The 23,002-nt window shown below is 34.1% G+C and overlaps 4 protein-coding genes across 4 annotated transcripts in view; 3 read left to right on the forward strand and 1 right to left on the reverse strand.

Moving 5' to 3' along the window:
• LOC125849751 (uncharacterized) overlaps positions 1 to 22,829 on the forward strand; it is a 36,498-nt gene extending 13,669 nt beyond the window's left edge. The window contains exons 2-5 of the mRNA XM_049529721.1: positions 18,862 to 18,943; positions 19,038 to 19,131; positions 20,896 to 21,105; positions 22,009 to 22,829. Of these exons, the coding sequence (XP_049385678.1) occupies positions 18,869 to 18,943; positions 19,038 to 19,131; positions 20,896 to 21,105; positions 22,009 to 22,712 (1,083 nt within the window). The 5' untranslated portion in view covers positions 18,862 to 18,868 and the 3' untranslated portion in view covers positions 22,713 to 22,829. The remainder of the gene's footprint in view (positions 1 to 18,861; positions 18,944 to 19,037; positions 19,132 to 20,895; positions 21,106 to 22,008) is intronic.
• LOC125849748 (uncharacterized) lies at positions 271 to 4,692 on the reverse strand. Its single transcript, XM_049529717.1, has 4 exons — positions 4,620 to 4,692; positions 3,766 to 3,870; positions 2,935 to 3,012; positions 271 to 2,781 (listed from the first exon to the last, which is right to left on the reverse strand). Exons 1-4 carry the CDS (start codon positions 4,629 to 4,631, stop codon positions 376 to 378), a joined length of 2,601 nt encoding a protein of 866 aa, XP_049385674.1. The 5' UTR covers positions 4,632 to 4,692; the 3' UTR covers positions 271 to 375.
• Positions 7,426 to 12,027, forward strand: LOC125849750 (protein DETOXIFICATION 14-like). The gene is made up of 6 exons (XM_049529720.1): positions 7,426 to 7,767; positions 9,449 to 9,993; positions 10,091 to 10,177; positions 10,408 to 10,464; positions 10,551 to 10,789; positions 11,537 to 12,027. Exons 1-6 carry the CDS (start codon positions 7,525 to 7,527, stop codon positions 11,806 to 11,808), a joined length of 1,443 nt encoding a protein of 480 aa, XP_049385677.1. The 5' UTR covers positions 7,426 to 7,524; the 3' UTR covers positions 11,809 to 12,027.
• Positions 13,302 to 17,534, forward strand: LOC125849749 (protein DETOXIFICATION 12-like). Its single transcript, XM_049529718.1, has 6 exons — positions 13,302 to 13,889; positions 15,004 to 15,548; positions 15,648 to 15,734; positions 15,961 to 16,017; positions 16,107 to 16,345; positions 16,995 to 17,534. The coding sequence occupies exons 1-6, from the start codon at positions 13,647 to 13,649 to the stop codon at positions 17,264 to 17,266; spliced, it is 1,443 nt and encodes a 480-aa protein (XP_049385675.1). The 5' UTR covers positions 13,302 to 13,646; the 3' UTR covers positions 17,267 to 17,534.
• Positions 22,830 to 23,002: the final 173 nt, after the last annotated feature.

Raw genomic sequence — 23,002 nt, forward strand, 5'->3', positions numbered from 1 at the left:
GAACTATGGAAAGAAGAAACCAAAAGTATTTACAATTGCAAGCACATTTCAATATTAGACAAAAAGAAAGCTATGAAGGAGAGAAACTGTGTCGCAGTCTAGCAGAACTTCAAGAAATTATATTACTTTCCTTATCTAGGTGCTAAGATATGTACCAATGTGAAATGCTTCAACAAATTATATAGATTTTATAGAATAGTATGTTAAAACAATCCGTAATCTTATTAATATAACAATTCTGAATATGCTCCTTGAAATGCGTTATAAACAGTGATATTAGTCGTTGGCACTTAGAATTTCCAGCAATTTTGGTGTGAGGTCAAGAACTTCTCTTTTTTCATAAGTAAACAAAGTGGCAATTTCAGATGCCTTACTTCATCTTGGAAAAAGCTTTTGATGATGTTTCTTATTGGCGGATCCTAGCATGGCAGGTGATTTATTCATACCTCTGTGATGCCTTAGTAGTTGCCACCAACTAAATTTGTTTATCACCTTCTTATTGCTATGTTGTTCTTTGTCTACTGGTCTACTGCTGCTATGTTTCGACTTCTTTGAATGCTGGATATGTTGCATCAGCCCCCGAGCAAGGGTATGAAATTGGTCCCCCTTCGGCTTTTTTCCAGCTTGCTTGTCGATTGCTGACTTCCCAAACTTTTCCAAAGCCTTTTCTCCATATGTTTCATCCTTGCTTGATGAATAGTGACCGGGGAACCTTTTCCCTCTCTGCCTCAACAAAGATGTCTTTTTCTCCTTAGCTTTATCATCCTTACCATGATGGTGATGGTGGTGGTGATGATGGTGAAAAACTATTGCTAGCTTGTCTTTCAATTTCTTCCACCTCCCGTTATGTTTATTTGATTTTTTCGAGTTAGCAGACTTGTAGGCACGTGCAGGACTTGACCTCTTTGATGAAGAATCTGCTGAGTAGTACGAGAGTTCTTCAAGATAGTCAGACCCTGAAGGATCAAGTGATGAGGATCTCTCCCCCTTGCTTTCATGAGGCCTTTCACTACTAATTGGGGATGAGTTACCCTCACGGCCACTGCCGCTTGAGCTGACCGTATAATCAGTTTGACTACTATCTCTTTGAGGATATGATTCATCTTCTCCATAGCTGCTTGTTTCATCTGAATACTGTGTCTTGGTTCGAGCCTGCCTTGGCAAGGAATCATCTTTGTCACTACTGTAAGTGCTTGTCTGCTGCAAATCTGTCGAGCTGGAAGAGTAGGGTGAGCTTGAATGTGAAACCTCTGATTCCTGTTCATGCAAATGCCTTCTTCTCAGTTGTTTCATGCGATTCCTATTCTTCGGATATTTACTAGAATTCTGGTCCAAGTTTGCATAAGAGCTCCTGGATGGTTTGAATTGACCTAGCTTGTGATTCAACGCTGAACGCCTCATTATTGACTTTTCTGAATAAGGTGAATCCATTCTGCTCTCATAAGTACCGGGCCAAGTTAGCTTGCTCCCGTGATCAATCAATCCTGGAGTGCCTATGTTGTTTCTCGAAAAATCTGCTGCAGGCAGCCTGGCATTCAATTTTCCTAGCTGCCCAATTTTCTCGTTTGAAGGCATTTGGTTTTGGTTCAGGTTCTCGTTGACCAACATCGCAGGCAAAGCAGCATAATGATTCTGTCTTGAAGTACTATTATTTTGATTCTTTAATTGGCCCAACGGCTCAAATTGGTCAACAACAGACTGGATGCTCTGATGATTAATTATGTTTCCTCTCTGTATCTGCCACGGATGCTCTTCAACTAAGTCTAGCTCTGTAGACATATCACGATGCTCAGCAGGGACGATGTTTGCTACTATCTGTTGTTGTCTCAACTGATTTGACTGGAGACTAATTGACTCAGGTGGCGGCGATTGATCTGCTGAAATATCTGATATTCTGATTGATGGAATAGTATATCCCGGATACAGTGAACTTGATGTGCCTTTAGGTTCTTGACTGTATTGAGTAATCACTAGCTGTAGTGAGTCAAGTTTATCATTCTCGACAGCTTCCTCTATCTTCTTGATGGGACAAGCTAACTCTACTTGTGGCACAAAGTTAGTTATCGGTTTGAAGTTATGGTCAGCTGCATGTCTATCAGCAAGAACAAGGTCCTCAGCATCCATCTGCAAAGCTGAAATGCGCAATTCGAGTTGTTTAATGACATCATCGGTTGAGAGATGATCATGGTTCTGATCAGGTACCGATCTTATCAGACCAGTAAAGTTATGCACGGATTGTGTAGGATCATTAGATGGTCTGTCTGATGAGGAAGCCACAGTTTCTGCACCACTTGATATGCAATGGAGATCGAGCACTTCTTTCAGCTTTCTACTTTCAGTGCTTACTGATTGCAATGCTTCTTGTTGAATATCCCGAGAAAAACTGCTGAATAGACTATTCTGCTGTTCTTGCAACGGCACGACCTTTGTAGAATGTGAAGCTTCTATTTCAGAAGATTTAGTGTTTATACAAGGAACAAATGGCTTTTCAAATTTTTGGCGCTGACAGATTCTGCAAAACTTTCTTTTCTTTCCAGTTTCACTTGCACTGAATCTAAATTTTGGACGCTGCACGCTAGCTGTCTGAGTAACTGGAACGATAGATTCCTGCTTCTCTTTCGATAAGGTGGATTCCTCCATGACAACTGGCTCATTTCCACAACTTTGAATAACAGCTGAAGATTTTGACATGTCTAATAAAGCAAGAGGATGTTGCTTCACCATGTCAACCAGATGTTGAGGCTGAGGTAAGTTGTGCACATGCGCCTGATGTGCTATGATCTGTGGGCAGTAGGAATGATACGATAAGTCTAAATAACGAAGATCTAACAATAAAGGTTCCCTCAGAAAGCAGAGAAATTTTTTACCACTGGTACTACTAACAAAAGGCCAATTTTTTTGCGCAAGAGATAAAAAGAAGAACCAGACAGGTACCTCAGAATGAGCCTTAAGAACATCATTCGTTGTTGTATCGAGTAAATTCTTTAACATGAGTCGCGCTTCATGGTCCAACTGTTTGAAGAAAAAAAACAAATACTGTCGGAAATAGGCGTTAAGAGTCCTAGACAGGCGTATATAATATGAAATAAAGGAGATATATTACTCCAAGATTGCTATCCCGACCATCAAACAGGCCAGATACCAGACATAGAACACAACAACAACTAAATTTAGAAAAGAAAATTTGGCCAGTCTACCACTTAAATATAATCCCAACCACCCTGGTATGCTTCTTCTAAAAAAAGGACAGCCCGGTGCACAAAACAACCTGCGTTCATGCAGGCTACGTGGAAATGCCGCAACTCAAGAGTATGATGTACACAACCTACCCCTAACACAACCATCAATGACCGATTGTTGCTCCACGACATTAGTGAAGCCAAAGACAAGGTAAAAGTAATTACTGTCACAATAATAAAGCATAAGGCCACACGAAGTTCATAACATCAAACTTTTTTTTATCTCAACCCCTTTAAATCCCTTCTCCTCCAAAACCAAGAAATTGAAATCCACAAAGCAAACAAAAAAACAAAGCTATGGTAGGAATTTAAATTATTGAACCTCCATTTGACTCATAACTCCCACCATTAGCCCTCACACAAACTAAAGCCTATTACGAGTACAGCAACAACATAGTTAGTCCCACAAAGTGCGTCTAGAGAATGTATGCAGACTTTACCTCTACCTCATAGGTCCAGTAGACCCTTGTCAACTTAAGCCTATTACGAGTATGACCATATATATAAGCACAAATAAGAAACTTACACCATCAGAGTTCAAGTTTGAAACACCATCTTTGTCATTTCGCAATAGACCATACAATTGCCTTAAAGCAAGAAGGCTTGATTTGATGTTGTCAAGGTCCATATCCTGGTAGACAAACAAGAAAAGTCAGTAAAACTCAGTGTGAGATTACACAACTACACCGCTACAACTACCTAAAAAGATCGAAAATTACTTTACGAGAATTTTTTTCAAGAATATACTAAAATATAGGTTCTAGTCAAAGTGTGCCATTTAGTTATTCACCAACTTCAAGCTAGCGTTTGACCTTAGATTTTGAAAATTTAACTTCAAATATTTGTCTGATCATGAAATTTGATCTTCCAATTCCCCCAAAAGAACTCAGACCAACTTTTAGATTTTCTCGACTTTCACTCACAAAACATCAAATCATTTTTTCAAATAACTTCAAATTCAAAAAATCACAACTTTGCCAGATTTTGGGTTTTTTGGGACTTCCACCCATAAAACTTCAATAATTTCCCCAAAAATCACAACTTTGCGTGTTTTTGAGTCTTCCACTAACAAAACTACAATTTTTCCCCCCGAAACAACTTCAAATTCCAAAAATCACAACTTCAAAAAACTCAGTTTCAAGTTTCAACTTCAAAATCTACGACCAGACAATAGCCAAATGTTGAGACTATCAAGTGATAACATAACTTTGTGATACTCAATGACTGAAAAATCATATTACAAACCCAAAATTCCCTGAAATTTCATGATTTTAATCACCCAAAACACACAATTTAGACAAATTTATTTTTCAAAGCATATATTTGAACAGATTTCAATTTGTTTTCTGTTCAAATTGTTTACAAAAAATAAATAAATACCTTATTCTCCATGAATTTAAACAGATCAAAAAAAAAAAATCTGCAAAATTTTGGTGTTCGCGCCTACTCCTGAATAATTGACAAAGCGGTTTGTTTGCTGGCTATTTATAACCGCTTCCAGACATTTGTTTATACCATTTGAACTTTATTTTATTTTATTTTAAAAAAAATATAAGTTTTTTATTTTTTTATTTTTATCGGTATCTGGTACTCGCATGGGTCATTGGCACAAATACCCCTATTTTGGGTGTAGTTTTTAATTTTTGCCCTTATTATTTTAAGGTAAAAAAAAAGTGCGACAATATTACTGACAGTAAAATAATAAATAATTTTTGTTCAATATATATTTATATTTTCGTATCAAAATTTATAATAAATTATGCCGTGTAATTCCTATGAAACATATATCGTAAAAAACTTAACTTAGTTCATGTAGGTCTTATATTGAGCGAGACAAAAACTCAATTTCAGAACTCATAAATATATGAGGTAAAAGAGGCATAATTTTTTCCTAAAAGAACTTAGGTCCAATGGGGCATAATTTGATTACACGCTTTGTATGATATTTTTAGAGCGATTCTTCTAATAAGACATTTTACATATTTAAGACTTAAATCTAAGATATTTAATAAAGAATAAGGATCCTAACCATTCTGTTACAATATAAAATGACATTTAAATTTAAATTATTATAACTACGACAGTGATTTTTCTTCACAACCAGTGTAATTGGTTGTTACTTACAATTATTTTTAAGTAATTAATAATTAATGGTATTAAATAAAATAGTGATTAGTGTATGGAATTATAGTTACAGTTTTTAAAAACTTCTTCTGGCCACACCTTTTTTTTCTCTCTCATTTTTTAATATAAAAACTAGATATAAGAGTGTGTTAATATTAGCTCAAAATATGTTGTTTTCATTGTTCTGATTTAATTGATATAAATTAGATTTGAAAAGTCAATTCAATTTTTATATGTTTTTAAAAATATTTGAAGTATTAAATTGTTGTAATTTATAGTAACTTTTATGCTATTTTCAAATAATATGTGTCTCTCCCTTTGTTCCTATTACGTGACACAAATGGAATTCGAAGAGACAATTAAATATTTTGTATGATTTTTAAATATTTTAAAAGTATTAATTACTGTGAGTTATAGTATTTTTAACGCGATTTTCCAAAAATATATATTATCTCCCATGCCTCAATTTATGTGGTACTAATGAAATTTCGAGAGTCGGATATTTTTTTATTTTTTAAAAATAATTTAAATTGTTATATTGTAATTTATAGTCCTTTTACATAGTTTTTAATATATAATCAAATATTTCAAGTTGCTAATATTAATTATTACAATTTATAATACTTTTAATATAATTTTTAAATATATAACAAGATTAAAAATAGTAAAACAAATAAATAAACAGAAAAAAAATATTGAAAAAGCCCCATTACAAACACATAACTTAGATAGACAAGTCATCCGCGGATACATGATTATCATTAAGGGGTGTCAATAGTTGTTAGAATACATAATTTCAAGAAATTTTCACAATAACTTAATCATTTTTACTAAACTTTTAACTTGTATCAAAAAATGTCAATACGTGTATATATATATATTTATCAAATCAAAATTTAACCTTTATATACCATGTAACTGTTTCTTATAACATAGATAATTGTTCAGAAAATTTACTCAATAAGAAGCAACAATTTGCTGCTACACATATAACATGATTCAAATTTTGGCATTTTTGGTGGAAACCCATTTGTGTCATGTTTTTGTAATTTCCTCAAATTAAGACGGGGTGCTATAACCTAGTTCCAGTGGTCCACAACATCAATTCATGCTATTTTTATTTATTTAAATTATGATATTATTTTGTTTCATCTCTAGATATTTTATTCATAAGTCCAAACTAATGAGACAAAATATTTTAATTTTTTTTTCATTACTTATTTTGCATGTATAAATAAATTAATTAACCTTCAAAATTTTATTAGCTTCACATAAATAAAAAGGTCAGAGGAAGTAACATATTAAATCAAATTGATAACAACATCAATGTTATATAAATTGGAACAAAGAGAATAACATATATTTTCTCTATCCCAATTATATATTACGTTTTTCGAGAGTCAAACAATTTAAGTTTGATCGGAAATTTACACATGAAATCATATTTTTTTTGTGAAATTTATAAATTTGTAAACTACGTAAAAAGTACTATAAGTCACAATTATTGAAAAATATTTAAAAGATGTATGAAAATTCAAGATCAAAAATAGACTTGTTTGATCTCAAAATTTGAAATATGTCACATAAATTGGAACGAAAAGAATATTATTTAAAAATTATATTAAAAAATATCATAAATTACAATAATTAACATCACACAAATACATATACTAGTATCCAAAAAAATAAAAAATATAACAAATTCTCAAACTTCCTCTATCAACAAATCCAATCTCACAAATTTTTTTGCTTTTACAAGAACAAGACTTGACATTTTCTCTATTTCTCATAAAAAAAAATACAGTCTTTTTCTAGTATTTCAACTCTTTTTACAATACATTTTCAAAAGTGGGGCTTTGCTCTCCTCTCACTTTTACATAAATCTTGAATTCTCACAAGGTGTTTTTCAAATAGGGCTTTATTTGCAAGATCAAGACTTTCTTTTTAAAAAAATCTCTTTTAATACATTTTCAAAAGTGGGGCTTTGCTCTCCTCTCACTTTTACATAAATCTTGAATTCTCACAAGGTGTTTTTCAAATAGGGCTTTATTTGCAAGATCAAGACTTTCTTTTTAAAAAAATCTCTTTTAAAAATTCAAGTTTTTTTACAAGAAATTTTTAAAAAGGGTATTTTTTATAAGTTAAAGACTCCTCTTTTTTCATGGAGAATGTAGAAGAAGGATTGTTATTGAATGAAAAGGAGTTAGTTGAATTGAGATGTGGAGTAATTTGGGAGGAAATGAAGGAAATTGGTTATTTGGCTGGTCCAATGATAATTGTGACACTTTCACAGTATTTTTTGCAAACAATATCATTGATGATGGTTGGTCATTTGGGTGAACTTGCCCTCTCAAGTACTGCTATTGCTGTTTCTATTGCTGGAGTCACTGGTTTCAGCTTTCTTGTGAGTAGATATCTATTATTCTAATTTATCTGATATACTTTCCTTTTTAGTTCGTTTAAAAAGAATGTTACTTTTCTGTAGTTAAAAATAATTTAACTTTAAAAATTTTCTTTTTTACCGTTAGAGTGGGTTAGAGTTTCACATTGGGGAATGGACGGATGGTAAGCTTATATGGACTTGGATAATACGCCCTCAATAGGTAGCTCTCGGTCCACGATTCAGTTGGGTTGGGTGTGAAGGGGGTGTTACTTGTTAGAGTGGTTAGATAGGTTTGGGGAATTGACGGATGGTCTACTTATATGGGTTTGAGTAATCCTCCGTCTAGTTAGTTTTTGGAGTTGTGTTAGGTACATGTGTCGTATCTTTACAACTCTTACTAAAATGATTTAAAGTCACACTAATATCTAAGGTTTATTTTAGATTACAAATTTCAAAAGTCGTCCTAATCAAACAGTGCCACATGATTTGGGATGTAGGGAGTGTTATTTCTTGTATTTGAATTTAAGTTATATACGTCATCAGTTTAATTGCACCCAATTATAGTGGGTTCTGCCTCTATTTTTCAGTAACCATAGTAGCCTTGACATGAAGAGTTGCATAGAGTTTAAAGTTCTTTACTTTGAAGGTTGGAATCTTTCTATTCCGTACATATTTGTTCCTGAGCTATTTGGCATAATTATGTATCCCGACTGTTATATCGCCTTTATCTTTATAGCAGAGTCCTTATTTTTAAGATTACATGTTTCCTCTTCTTTTTTTTCCGGAGGGTTAAGAGTATAAATGCTTCAGTATATGCAGTTTAATTGGTTATAGTAGGTTCATACACTATTTTTTCAGGTAATTATAGTAGGTTTAACATGAAGAGTTACATAGAGTTTTAACTTATATACACTTACTGTTGGTTCACCTTTAGCGGGTAGTGCGTCTTATTACACTATGGATGTCGATGTATATAAGTTAAGCTCAGTTTTACTTGTATATATATATTTTGGATGACCTTATAGTGCTAAAAGTCATTACACTATGGATGATTGGATGCTGATGTATATAAGTTAAACTCGGTTTAGTTGTATGTATGCTTTAGCTGACCTGATAGAAGTTAAATATTATTACTCTGTCTATGTCGATGTATGTTAATCTCAGTTACTTATAGTCGTAGATCAATTTTTAAGCTATTGATGAAATTAAACTAGTTGTATTTTAGGGTGTCATACTCATACTCAATACCTATATACAGTGTCAGTGGATAGAACTGAAACTCTTTCTTCTATATGTAACTTGTAATGTGTTATAGTTTACAATTTTGGGAACTTACTAAACTACGTGCCAAGTCAAACAAAGTGACCTATAAACTATGTTGCTCGGATTTTCCAAAAATACATAGCTTGTGGAGGATCCGACACACACTTGACAGTATTTTTGAAGAACTGAGCAACATAGCCTATAAATAAATGCTAAGGGGAAACAGATAGAAGAATAAGAATGTGTTCTAACTAGAGTTAAAGAACTGAATATTTTTGTCATTTTCTATTTTCGATTTAGAGGGCGTAGTTATAAGTTATATCTCTTGTGTGATTAACAAAGCATTGCTTATAAATGAACAAATTGTCTAGTAACAAGTATTACATTTTACCATTTTTGTGCGCCTCTCCACCGACTAAAATCTGAAAGTGTCATGTAGTTGGGAATGGCCACTGCACTAGAAACTCTTTGCGGTCAGGCTTTCGGAGCTAAGCTGTATCAAAGACTTGGTACTCAAACATACACAGCCATTTTCTCTCTCATCATTGTTTGCATTCCCATCGCAGTTTTATGGTTATATGTGGGGAAATTGCTAACTTTCATGGGGCAAGATCCTCAGATTTCTCATGAAGCCGGCAAGTTCATTAAGTGGATGATTCCTGCTCTCTTTGCTTACGCGAATCTTCAGTCACTGGTTCGGTACTTTCAAATGCAAAGTATGATTGTTCCAATGCTCATAAGCTCTTGCATTACGATATGCTTCCACATACCACTGTCTTGGGTGCTAGTTTTTAGCTCTGGCTTAGGTAATATTGGCGCAGCAGTGGCTGTTGGTATTTCGTTATGGTTGAATGTCATAATTCTTGCTTCATACATGAGGTTGTCTCCTGCTTGTGCAAAAACCCGTGCACCAGTGTCATGGGAGATTGCCAACGGAATGAGAGAGTTCTTTCAGTTTGCTATCCCTTCTGCTGTCATGATTTGGTACTTCAACAGCCTCACTCTGCCTATTTTAGTAATTTACATACACTTAACCTTCACATGTCATTCTACGTAACTCATGCTACGTTTGTATTTGTAGTCTTGAATGGTGGTCATTTGAGCTGCTCATCTTACTATCCGGACTATTGCCGAATCCCCAACTTGAAACTTCAGTACTATCTATATGGTATGCTCTAAATCTTGCTCTTTGTTTCTCAGACTCTCAAAAAATGTTGTTGCACCCATGTTGGATCCTCCAAAAATACATTACTTTTGGAGGATTTGACACGTAGCGGACAACATTTTTGAAGAGTCCGAGCAAAGATAGATCTCACTCGTAAATGATTGATTCAATCAGTAATATGATTTACAAGGTCCTAAAATTGCTAGTTTCTTGTGATATATTCCATGGTGCAGCCTGAATACTACTTATACCCTTTATGCAATTCCATTTGGTCTCTCTGGCGCTGTAAGGTATTTTTGAATATCTAATCGAACATTCCCTTTCCACGTAGTTTTTTTCTCAAATATGTGGTTACTGAACTCTTGTTTACTTTCAGCACTCGAGTTTCTAATCAATTAGGAGCTGGAAATCCTCAAGGAGCTCGCGCATCCACGGTTTCTGTAATGCTCATTGCGGCCGCAGAGTCAATACTAGTAGGCACAACTGTATTTGCTTGTCGAAATGTATTTGGCTACATTTTCAGCAATGAGAAGGAAGTCGTGGACTATGTCGCAAACATTGCTCCTCTTTTATGTCTATCAGTCATTATTGACAGCTTTCAAGGAACCCTTTCAGGTTAGCCTTTCTTTACATCAAGTTACTACAGTAAAATGTAACTACTACGAGTGGCGAGCCTTGTATTCAACTGAATCCCCTTTGCCGGAAAATTGTACTACGTATATAGGTTAGACTTTTTCCACATCAAGTTACTACAAGAAAATTGTAAGGTGGAGTCACGTCTACCAAAGGGTATTCAACTAATTAATCCCCTTTGCCAGAGAATTATACAGTGTATATAGGTGAGACTCATTCTACATCAAGTCAATTACAAGAAAAGGTATCATATACCTGTGGTGGAGCCACATTTACCTAGCGTTTTAACAGAATCCCTTTTGTTGGAAAATTGTACAATGTATACAGGTTTACTACAAGAAAAGGTAACAAATGTCGGTGGGATAGCCACATTTAACTAGGGAGGTTAACTGAATCCCCTTTGCTGGAAACTTTTTCCACACTAAATTAGCACAAAAAAAGGTAACGGTAAAGATATGACACTTGGGCCTAACTCAATCTGGAAAGCTAGTTCGTAAAAGGAGGATTGTCGAAATCCATGTAAGAAGATCCTTAGTCCATTCTTCAACCAATGTGAGACTCTAAAAGTAACAAATACCAGTGGCAGAGCTACATTTGCTGGAAAACTGTACTATTCATATTGGTGATCTTTCTTCTTAACGTGCATATATATATGTTGTTGAATCTTCCACTAACAGATACATGACAAGAACGGACGTATGATTAATTGTGGTATAATGCACATTGTAGGTGTCGCGAGGGGATGTGGTTGGCAGCATATCGGTGCCTATGTCAATCTTGCTTCGTTTTACCTTTGTGGAATTCCTGTCGCTGCTTTATTAGCGTTTTGGCTCAACTTTCGTGGAAAAGGCCTGTGGATCGGCATACTTTCTGTTACAATTCTGCAAACTATTCTACTCTCTGTTATAACATGCTGCACAAATTGGAAAAAACAAGCTGCAATGGCAAGGGAGAGGCTTCATGCTGATGAAAATTCATCAGTAGATAACATGTTGTCCTAAAAAAATGTGGAAAATTCTCTTCGAAATACTCAAATAATGTTGATTGGTTTCTTGAGGCATCTTTGCTCCGTGAAACCGAATAACAAGAGGCCAAGTGTCATTTCCTAATTGTTAGCAGAGCCACGACAACCATCGAGATAACCTCATTGAGGTCGAGGATTATGGTAGAAGGTTAGTAGGTAGTTAAGAATTGTCATACTTCTAGTTGTATGATTTAGGTATCACAGTTCTTTTTCTGTATGTATTAACATCTATCTATTGTTACACTTGTTTTGTGCACTGCTATTTTATTATTTCTTATTTCTTTTTTCTTTTATGCGTCAGTTACATTTCGTATGAGCTGTGATTAGAGGTAAGATTTGTGTACATCCTACCCTCCTACTCATACCGATGATAAAAATAATTGTGTTTGAGAAATTTAAGACTGATTACTGATTTTATAGCCACTTGTGCTAAATTTTAGATAAGAAATTGATAGTTAGGCTAAAAAGGTTAGTTAGATGACCAAATAACTCGTATTTTTTCTCGAAATAGTAACCGTATAATTTTTTTAAAAAAATACACCCTCTGATTCATTTGTTATTGTGTTTATATGATTGTTATTTTAAAAGATTAAAATATAATTAATTATTTATTTATTTCAATTTTTACCCTATTCAAAAAAAATGAAAAAGAGATTAATACGACGACAAAAGATAGTTTTAAGCTGAAATTAAAAAATAAATAAAATAAATTATTTCATAATATATTGTATTGTGTTGTATAGTTTTAATGAAATACAATGTTTAGATAGATTATTTCACGCTCCATCGTTACGTAATGTCCTACATTAGCAATTTCAATGACAAATCTACAAGAAAAATAAGCTACAAACTAGAGCTATTATGAAAAGGTAAGATAAATGAAAAAATTATGATTATTTAATAGTACATAGATAAAATGAAAATAAAATATTAAGATAACAATGTGATCATATCAAATTGATTATTATATTAAATGAGACTTTTCATTGTTACTTAACGATAGATTTAAATGACACAATTTAATAAAAATTTAAGTAACAGTCAAAATAAAAATTATATTTAAACTAACAATATAATACCGCGGATAACAGTAACAACCATCCAAACAAGGTGTCAAGCAACCACTACTACCAAAAATGGAGCTAATGACTAATACCTCATGGCATATGTCCATCTTCTTGGGAAACAAGGAAAGAAAGATTAGTTTAGTGCTAAGTCAACCAAAGTCAATCTTTTAAAAAAAAATAAAAATAAAATCTAAACCAAAGTACAATCTTTTTTTTAAAAAACAAATAAATAAAAACTAAACCAAAGTACAATCCAAGAAATAGTCAACAAAAGACAAACAAACACCTCTTCAAATAAACCATTAGGCATCATTGTATAACAATTTTCTCACACTTTCTCTGGCTACACTTTTTCTATTATTTTTTTTGGGTTTTCAAAAAAACAAGATTTTTATACTCTGGTGAGGTATCTTTGTCTCTGTCTCTCATAAAAATACAATCTTTTTCAAAAAGGGAGTCTTTTTTTATTAATTTAAGATACCTTTTACATGGTATTTTCAAAAGGGGTGGCTTTGTTCTCCTTTTGTAAATCTTGATTTCTTACAAGGTATTTTCCAAAAGGGGTATCTTTGGTCTCCCCACTCTTTGTATAAAATCTTGAATTCTTACAAGGTATTTACAAAAAGGGTGTTCTTTTGGAAAGTTCAAGACTCTTTTATTTAAAATAAAAATTCAAAATTTTTTACAAGGTTTTCTCAATAGGGATCTTTTTTACAAGTTCACGACTTTTTTTAAAAAATAAAAAATCATGGAGAGTGTAGAAGAAGGATTGTTATTGAAAGAAAGGGAGTTAGTTAAATTGAGATGGGGAGTAATTTGGGAGGAAGCGAAAGAAATTGGTTATTTGGCTGGTCCTATGATAATTGTGACACTTTCACAGAATTTTTTGCAAACAATATCATTGATGATGGTTGGTCATTTGGGTGAACTTGCCCTCTCAAGTACTTCTCTTGCTATTTCTATTGGTGGAGTCACTGGCCTCAGCTTACTTGTGAGTACATATTTATTATCCTAATTTACGTTACACACTTTCCTTTTTAGTTCGTTTGAAAAGAATGTCACTTTTCCGTAATTAGAAAAAACTTAGCTTTTGTTAGAGTGGGTTAGAGTCCCGCGTTGATTGGAGAATGGATATGGACTTGGATAATGTACCCTTAATAGCTAGCTTTTGAGGTTCATGTGTCAGAACTAGGTACATTCCTAGGTCCATACCTCAGTTGGGCTTGGGCGCGAAGAAGGTGTTAGAGTAGTCGGGGAGTTGATTGATGGTCTACTTATATACTCCCTCAAGAGTTTATCTTTTGGAGTTATGTCACGTGCATGTGTCATATCTTTTACGACTCTTATAGTCACACAAATATCTAAGGTTTGTTTTAGATCACAAATTTCAAAAGTCTTCCTAATCAAATAGTGCGACATGTTGGGTCGTAGGGAGTATTATATCTTGGATTTGAATTTAAGTTATATACCTACGTTGTTAGTTTAATTGCATCAATTATGGTAGGTTCTGACTCTATTTTCAGCAACCATAGTAGGCTTTACATGAAGAGTTACATAGAGTTTAACATATGCTTGCTGTTGGTTCACCTTTACCTTTATAGCGGGTAGCATGCCTTATTACACTATGGATGTCGTTGTATATAAGTTAAGCTCAGTTTTACTTGTGTATATATATTTTAGGTGAACTCTTTCTTCTATATGTAACTTGTAATGTGTTGTGTTAACAATTTTGGGAACTTACTAATCCGTCCGTTTCAATTCGTTTGTTTTACTATCCTTTTTAGTTTGTTTCGAAAAGAATGCCACTGTCCTTTTTGAAGGATTTGACACACACTTAGCAGTATTTTTGAAGAGCCAAGCAACATAGCCTATAAATGCTAAGGGGAAACAGATAGAAGAAGAAGAATGTGTTCTAACTAGAGTTAAAGAGCAGAATTTTTTTTGTCATTTTCTATTTTCAACTTAGAGGGTGTAGTTATAAGTTATAACTCTTGTGTGATTAGCAAAGCATTGCTTATAAATGAACAAATTGTCGAGTAACATGTATTACTTTTTACCATGTTTTTGTGCCTCTCCACCGACTAAAATCTGAATGTGTCGTGTAGTTGGGAATGGGCACTGCACTAGAAACTCTTTGTGGACAGGCTTTCGGAGCTAAACAATATCAAAGACTTGGTACTCAAACATACACAGCCATTTTGTCTCTCTTCATTGTTTGCATTCCCATCGCAGTTTTATGGCTATATGTGGGGAAACTGCTTACTTTCATGGGGCAAGATCCTCAGATTTCTCATGAGGCCGGCAAGTTCATTAAGTGGATGATTCCTGCTCTCTTTGCTTACGCAAATCTTCAGCCACTTATTCGGTACTTTCTAATGCAAAGTATGATTGTTCCAATGCTCATAAGCTCTTGCATTACAATATGCTTCCACATACCATTGTCTTGGGTGCTAGTGTTTAGCTCTGGTTTAGGTAATATTGGTGCAGCAGTGGCTATTGGTTTATCGATGTGGTTGAATGTCATAATCCTTGCTTCATACATGAAGTTGTCTCCTGCTTGTGCAAAAACCAGTGCACCAGTGTCATGGGAGGTCGTCAACGGAATGAGAGAGTTCTTTCAGTTTGCTATCCCTTCTGCTGTCATGATTTGGTACTTCAACAACCTTGCTCTGCCTCTTTTAGTAGTTTAAATACACTTTACCTTTACATGTCATTCTACAAAACTCATGCTACATTTTGTATTTTATAGTCTTGAATGGTGGTCATTTGAGCTGCTCATCTTACTATCCGGACTATTGCCGAATCCCCAACTTGAAACTTCAGTACTATCAATATGGTATGTTTGAATCTCGTTCTATGTTACTCAGACTCTCCAAAATGTTGCCGCACCCATGTCTGATCCTCCAAAAATACACTACTTTTGGAGGATCTGACACATACCCAACAACATTTTTGAAAAGTCCAAGCAAACATAGATCTCGCTCGTTAATGATTGATTCAATTAGTACTATGAGCTACAAGGTCTTAAAATTGCTAATTTCTTGTGACATCCCATGGTGCAGCCTGAATACTATTGCTACCCTTTATGCAATTCCATTTGGTCTCTCTGGCGCTGTAAGGTATGTTTGAATATCTAATCGAACTTTCCGTTTCCACATAGTTTTTTTTTCTTGAAATACATGGTTATTGAACTCCTGTTTACTTTCAGCACTCGAGTTTCTAATCAATTAGGAGCTGGAAATCCTCAAGGAGCTCGCGTATCCGCGATTTCTGTAATGCTCATTGCGGCCACAGAGACAATACTAGTAAGCGCAGCTGTATTTGCTAGTCGAAACGTATTTGGCTACATTTTCAGCAACGAGAAGGAAGTCGTGGACTATGTAGCAAACATGGCTCCCCTTCTATGTCTATCAGTCATTACTGACAGCCTTCAAGGAACCCTTTCAGGTTAGACTTTCTATACATCAAGTAACTACCAGAAAATGTAACTACTACTAGTGGTGAGCCACGTTTTCAACCGAACCCCCTTTTGCCGGTAAACTGTACTCCCTGCGTCCCAATTTGTGTGGTACTTTTTGTCTTACGAGAGTCCGTTTGACTAATCTTTGAAGCTACATTAGATTAGATCAACTCTTAAAATTAAAATTTAGATATTCAAAAACTATACGAAAGTACTATAAGTTGCAATTACTCTCATGTCAATATGATTAAAAAATACCCTTTAAAGTATTCGTCAAAATTTACATAGTTTGAATCTTGAAAAACGAAAAGTGTCTTATAAATTGGACACATTAAGTAACAGATACCAGCAGCAGAGCCACATTTACCAAAGGAGGGTCAACTGAGTATCCTTTGCCAGAAAATTATACAACGTATAGAGGTTAAGACTCTTTCATGCCAAGTTACTACAACAAATACCTTTGGCTAAACCACATTTACTTGGGGGGTTCAACTGCATCCCTTTACCGGAAAATTGTGCTATGCATAATGATGAATTTTTTCCTAACGTGCGTATATATAAATAGTTGAATCTGCCACTGACAGATACATGACAAGAACGAACGTATGACTAATTGTGGCATTATGCACATTGTAGATGTCGCGAGGGGATGTGGTTGGCAGCATATCGGAGCCTATGTCAATCTTGCTTCATTTTACCTTTGTGGCATTCCTATCGCTGCTTCATTAGCGTTTTGGCTCAACTTTCGAGGTAAAGGCCTGTGGATCGGCATACTTTCTGGTGCAGCTCTGCAAACTATTCTACTTTCTGTGATAACATGCTGCACAAATTGGGAAAAACAAGCTGCAATGGCAAGGGAGAGGCTTCATGCTGATGAAAAATCATCAGTAGATAACATGCTGTCGTAAAAAAATGTAGAAAATTCTCTTCGAAAATCGAAAGCCTGAATAACAAGAGGCCAAGTGTCATTTCCGAGTTGTTAGCGGAGCCATGACAACCATTGAGATGACCTCGAGATATGTGCTACACTTATTGTTGAGGTCGAGGATTACAAGTAAAAGGTTAGTAGGTAGTTGAGGGTTATTGTACTTCTAGTTGTACGATTTAGGTACCATGTAATTTCTTTTCTCCGATATGTATTAATATATGTTGCTACATATGTTTTGTGCATTGCTATTTTGTTGGCTCGTTTTTTTTTCCTTCTTTTTTGCGTCAGTTCCATTTCGTTTGAGCTTAAGGTCTTACCGGAAACAATCTATCTGTCCTTCAAGGTTTGTGTACATCATACCTTCCTAGTGATGAATTTTGTGAACAATTATAATGATGTTAAGTGATATTAGTCCGATCTCTTTTCAAATTAACTATTACTTTAACTCAAAAAGTTATCCTAAAATAATTATTTGTTTAAGAAATTCAAGACTAAATTAAAGTTGACAATTATTTTCAGTTAAACTTTAATATTAATAAGAATGTGCAATATTTTAGAGGACAATATCGATTTACTTTTCATTAAATAAAGACAACTTGTTAAAATATATCTTTGTATAATTTTTTTAATAGACGTATAAAGAGTTCTTTTAAAATACAATTAAAATGAGAGTGAGGGAGTATTATATACAACAAGTTTCTCCACTGAGTAAAGAGTCAAAAACAATCTAAATATCTCGAATTTTTTGGGTTTTATATCTTAACTATGAAGTGTGCGAGTTTTCTACTTGAATTATTATCAAATATTTATCGAAACACATCCTAACTATCAATTATTCACTATTTCTACCTAAACAATAGTGACATTTGAGGTAGAAGCTGACACACCTACCTAAAATATCACCAATTAAAACGAGATCGAGGAAGTATTATATACAATAAGTTTCTTTATTTGAAGAATGAAAGGTCAAAAGCGTATTCATGTGGTGTCTCAATACCTTTAAAAATGAGGTATCCGTCTTAGGTCCCCAAATTTGAATGCCCCTTTTTTTTTTTTTTAGTAATAATAGAATTATTATAAGTATTTCTTAAAAGTAAATTATATTGTGTCTGTCTTACCGTTCGTTTCGAAACATTAAAGAATGTTTCTTTTTTTTTGTCAACTTTTTAATTTAACTTTCTCATGACATGTTTAAAAAATATTTTGGTATATTACATGTTGAAATAATAATTCAAAGTTGAAATTTGTTATTTTTTATATTTATTTAATTATGTCTAGTTATGATTTATTTGTCCAAGTTCATGTAGGAATATATTTTTCTAGTATTAGTTTAATTTGGTTTCTTACTTTATAATTCAAACAATAAAGTTTTTTCATTAAAAAAAAATCTTAGATTTAAAAATAAAAAAAGTTAGGCTCGATTTTACACATAATTAAGGTGTGTTTTTTTAAATAGGACAAGAAACTAACAGAAACGACACCGTTTTAAAATTCATACTTCAAAACCCCCAACCCTCTTCATCTTCTTCTCCACTATTCTGTCTGTCAAAAGGGTGGAGGGTTTTAAGAAGAGAGAAAAAAAATGGGAAAAGCAGCGAAGGAGCAATTTAATAGAGCTCTCAGTGAGCATCTCAACACCATTTATGAAACTCTTGAGGTTTAATATTTTTTTTAATGATTATTTTTGCAGTTTCCTATTATATTTGTATGATGTGATTTATGAAAATTGAGTTTTTCTTTTGTTTTTGCAGGCATTGTATCAAACACCATCTTCATCTCTTGAAAAAGTCAGCTGGAAAGAGGTTATTCAGATGGGTGAACAGCTTTATAAACAAGCCACTATGGGTAAAATTCCTTTTTCTCTTATGTAGTTTTACTTTTCAAAAGTTCCAATTTTTATACTCCCCTTTATCCCAAATTTAATTGTCATGTTTTAGTTTTTGAGAGTTAACTAACTCATAGTTGTCTCAAATTTAATTGTCATGTTTTAGTTTTTGAGAGTTAACTAACTCATAGTTGTCTCAAATTTAATTGTCATGTTTTAGTTTTCGAGAGTTAACTCGACTGATATTAGAAGCTAAATTGGATTAGATTGACTCGATTTCTTACAACTAGATGTTGCAACTTTTCTCGTGTTAATTTTGATGGAAAATACATTTTTAAAGTGTGGGTCAAAGTTTAAATAGTGTGACTTTCGAGAAGCAAAACATGACAGCTAATTTGGGTCGGAGGGAGTACTTTATATATGGCATATTTGTACTTATATTTCGTTTTGCTGAAATGGGTTTGATTCCATATTTATGTTTCTACCCAATTTATGATAGATTTATGGGTCTCTTTCTTTCTCTTTTATATTTAGTTTTACCTCTCAAAGTTCCAATCTTTGTACTTATGTAAGCCATCTTTGTGCTTATATTTTGTTTTGCTGAAATTGGGTTGTTTCCAAATTTTGTAGTTTTATGTTTTATGTTTTTTTGGGGACAAATATAGTAGTTATGCGTATATATTAGTATATTTATAGGATGAAGGTTGATATTGGAGGTTCGTTTTCCTCCTTGAGCATTTGATACTCTCTTGTAATCTGTGATGAGCTTTTTAACCTAATATCGTTTTGATTATAGATGATATGATAGAGTAACGTTGAATCTTATTGGATATATATTTGGGTGTGTACACGATACAGATGGATGTTTGTAAGCTCAAAACTTTAGGCATCATGAAAGAGATTGATGATTGAAACTGATGTTTCAGAATAACACTGGATGAAAACGAATGGAATAAAATGCAGAATAAGTGACTAAGTTCTAAATGAGTGGTATTCTATTTATCCTATGGACAAAAAAAAAAGGTAAACGTTGCACCTAGATTATACTCCAACTCCTTCCCCATTTGCTCTTATGATCCATTAAAATTAAGTGCTGCAAGGATATCGACCCAACAAGACATGTAGCAGATTTCGTATAGTATGGATCATGAGTCTTTGCATGTTACCCTTCATTTAGCATTCAAAAAAACTACCAATCTCGCAATACGAGCTGTAAAATTTACTTCACAACTAATTCAACAAGAGCAAGTACAGCTTCCCCTAAAGCCCATAATAACTACCAGGAAGTAGTTTAGTTTGATAGTGGTTTGTGAGCTTAAAGTGAATGAAAAACTAGAAAAAAGAAATACGAGCAAAAAGAAAAGAGAGAAAATAAGACGTCTTTGTTGACAGTTTTAGGCATTAACAGTATCTGTTTCCACATTAGAGAATTTATTTCAGTCATTGTCAATTTAATATTGTCTATCTATGTTTGATGGTGAAGTATAAGTACTTATATGTTGTAGGTAAGCTAGTAGAGACTATCCATAAGAGAGGAAGTAAGTATAGATTTGGTTATCAGAAACCTATCCTAAAAGAAGAAATTTATGACATGGATGTGGAGTGATTACGCAAAAGTGTAAATATTTAAACCAGCGGATGATTACATATATTACCTTTCAAAACTTTATTTTGAAGTTTCTGAATCCTTGCCTGACTAACCGGGCAATTGTACTTTGTAAGTTTCAGGCATTTACCTACCAGATAGTGTTGGTAATTGACAGTTTCTTTTCATCCTGGTGCAGTTGGAATGCTTTGGACTGGAGAAGCTCCGGAGGTTAAAGCACTGGAGGAGAACATGGCTTCATATTTTAATACGCTGCAAGGGCTCCTTTTGCTTTCCCACTCAAGTACAGTGGGCGGAGGACCTACCCTGTGTTCCTGCATTCATGCGTCCATTAAACAAGTTGTTGATAGCAGTTTCATGTTGATGAAAGAGTCCGTGTCTTCATATGGTATGTATCTATCTGTATGTATTCTATGCGCAGCCAAGTCCATGAACATATGAAAAGCTTACAAATACAAAATGTTAGGAAGTATAGTGTATCTGGAATGGAAAAAGGTCGTCATATTGTTTTACAATAGTGTTTATCTTTTCTCAGATTATGCATCTTTTACACATCAGCGTTTACCCATTCAATCCTTTCTTAAGTATATGGGGATTCACCAGTATAATCCCTCTTTCCTATCACATGTTATAGTTTCATAAAGAAAATAGAAAGAGCATAAAAGGCAGGACGTAGCTAGTTACCCAATGACTGAGCTACTAGACCTGCTAGTTACTTCTTGTGTTATTTTTAATTTTTTTGGTAATTTGGGATAGCATGTTGAAAATTATGAGACAAATAATTTGAGTTTAGCGAAAGAGCATATCACCCCAAAGCTACTGACAGTTACCTAACAGTTGAACATCCAAATTAGTGTCCATGTTTGGCTGATGTGCTTCATCAAAATCTCAAAAGCGTATACACAATACATGTTGAACCGTCTACCCCACAAAAAAAAGGAAAAAGAAAATGGAGGCAGAAGGAAATCAGTTAAAGGGTATATCTTGCAAAATTAAAATGGCAGAACAGCTGAAGGAAAAGAACGAAGCCCTTTCTGCCAATACGACCCCCTCCCCAAAAGAGAGAGAACTTTTATAATGACACAAAACTGTCTAAAGATGTAGATAGCTCCATTTGCTTGGGTGTAAAAAGTCATTCATCTCACTTTTGTTCTGCTTCTAGTTGTGGTATATCGCTTTTCAGTTTCATTCATCACACGTATCTGCTGCATCTACTCCTCTGTACTGATTTTCTTTTAACAGTTATATATCTCATGACCAACTATGTTTGCTGCCCAAAATGATTGTGCAGTATCTAACAACAAAAACCAGAAATTATCAATCCCCCAGTTGGTGGGCACTGTCTGGGAAGCTTGTTCTGCTCTTAAAAAGACTCCAGCCACAAACATTACTGCTATAGGTCGAGCAATGACACAACTTGCTGTTTCCATGAAGGATGTACTTCGTGAAATGAATGAACTGAAGCCAGCGTCATCTGATGTCGGAGATGAATCTTCTGTTCAAGATTCTGCCGAAGGAGATCAGGAGAGTGATGATTCATTTGCAGGTGATCTAGGCAATGATCTTTCTCCAGAGGAAATGGAAATTGCTCGTTTGACTACTGATGTGGTAGCTGCAACACTTGTGGTCATTAAAGAACTTATTCGCTCCATTACAAGCTTGCTTAAGCAGGAAAGTACTGCGGATATTGCTACTTTTGTACCCTCTCTAGAGACACTACTGAAACTTTCTCAAGAAATCGGACTTCAAATTGACGAACTTGGAGCTTCTCTGTATCCTCCACAAGAAATTTCTTCATTGAAGACTGCTATAGAGAAGATATCATGTGCTACTGATGAAATATTGGTGGAGCTGGATAAACTTAAAGGGTGTTCTGAAGATTTTGTTAAAGCATGCAATGGTTTGCGGAGTTCATTGAAACAACTGGAAGCAGAATTAGATCACTCAGATGCAACTGATACTATGCCCAAGATAGAAAACCTCTCTATCGCGTAATTATAGTAAAGAGGAAAGGGGAGGAAAAATATGCTTTTGAATGATCTTTGATTTGTAGCTATGAGCATCGAGTTGAAAGTTCTTACATTTATTTGAATATGATGTTTTTTTTTCTTTAGAGACAATTTTTCATGTTATGTGGTATTACATATTTTTTGTAACAACAATTTTGCCAACGACACTGTTTTAAACAGGTTTGATGTCACAACTGAAGTTCACAGAAATGTTCATCCAAAGTATTTAAAAGAATAGTTACAGGCTTACAGCAACCTAAACAAGATTATTACATT

This window comes from Solanum stenotomum, unplaced genomic scaffold (genome assembly GCF_019186545.1).
Source record: "Solanum stenotomum isolate F172 unplaced genomic scaffold, ASM1918654v1 scaffold10289, whole genome shotgun sequence".
Taxonomy (NCBI): Eukaryota; Viridiplantae; Streptophyta; class Magnoliopsida; order Solanales; family Solanaceae; genus Solanum; species Solanum stenotomum.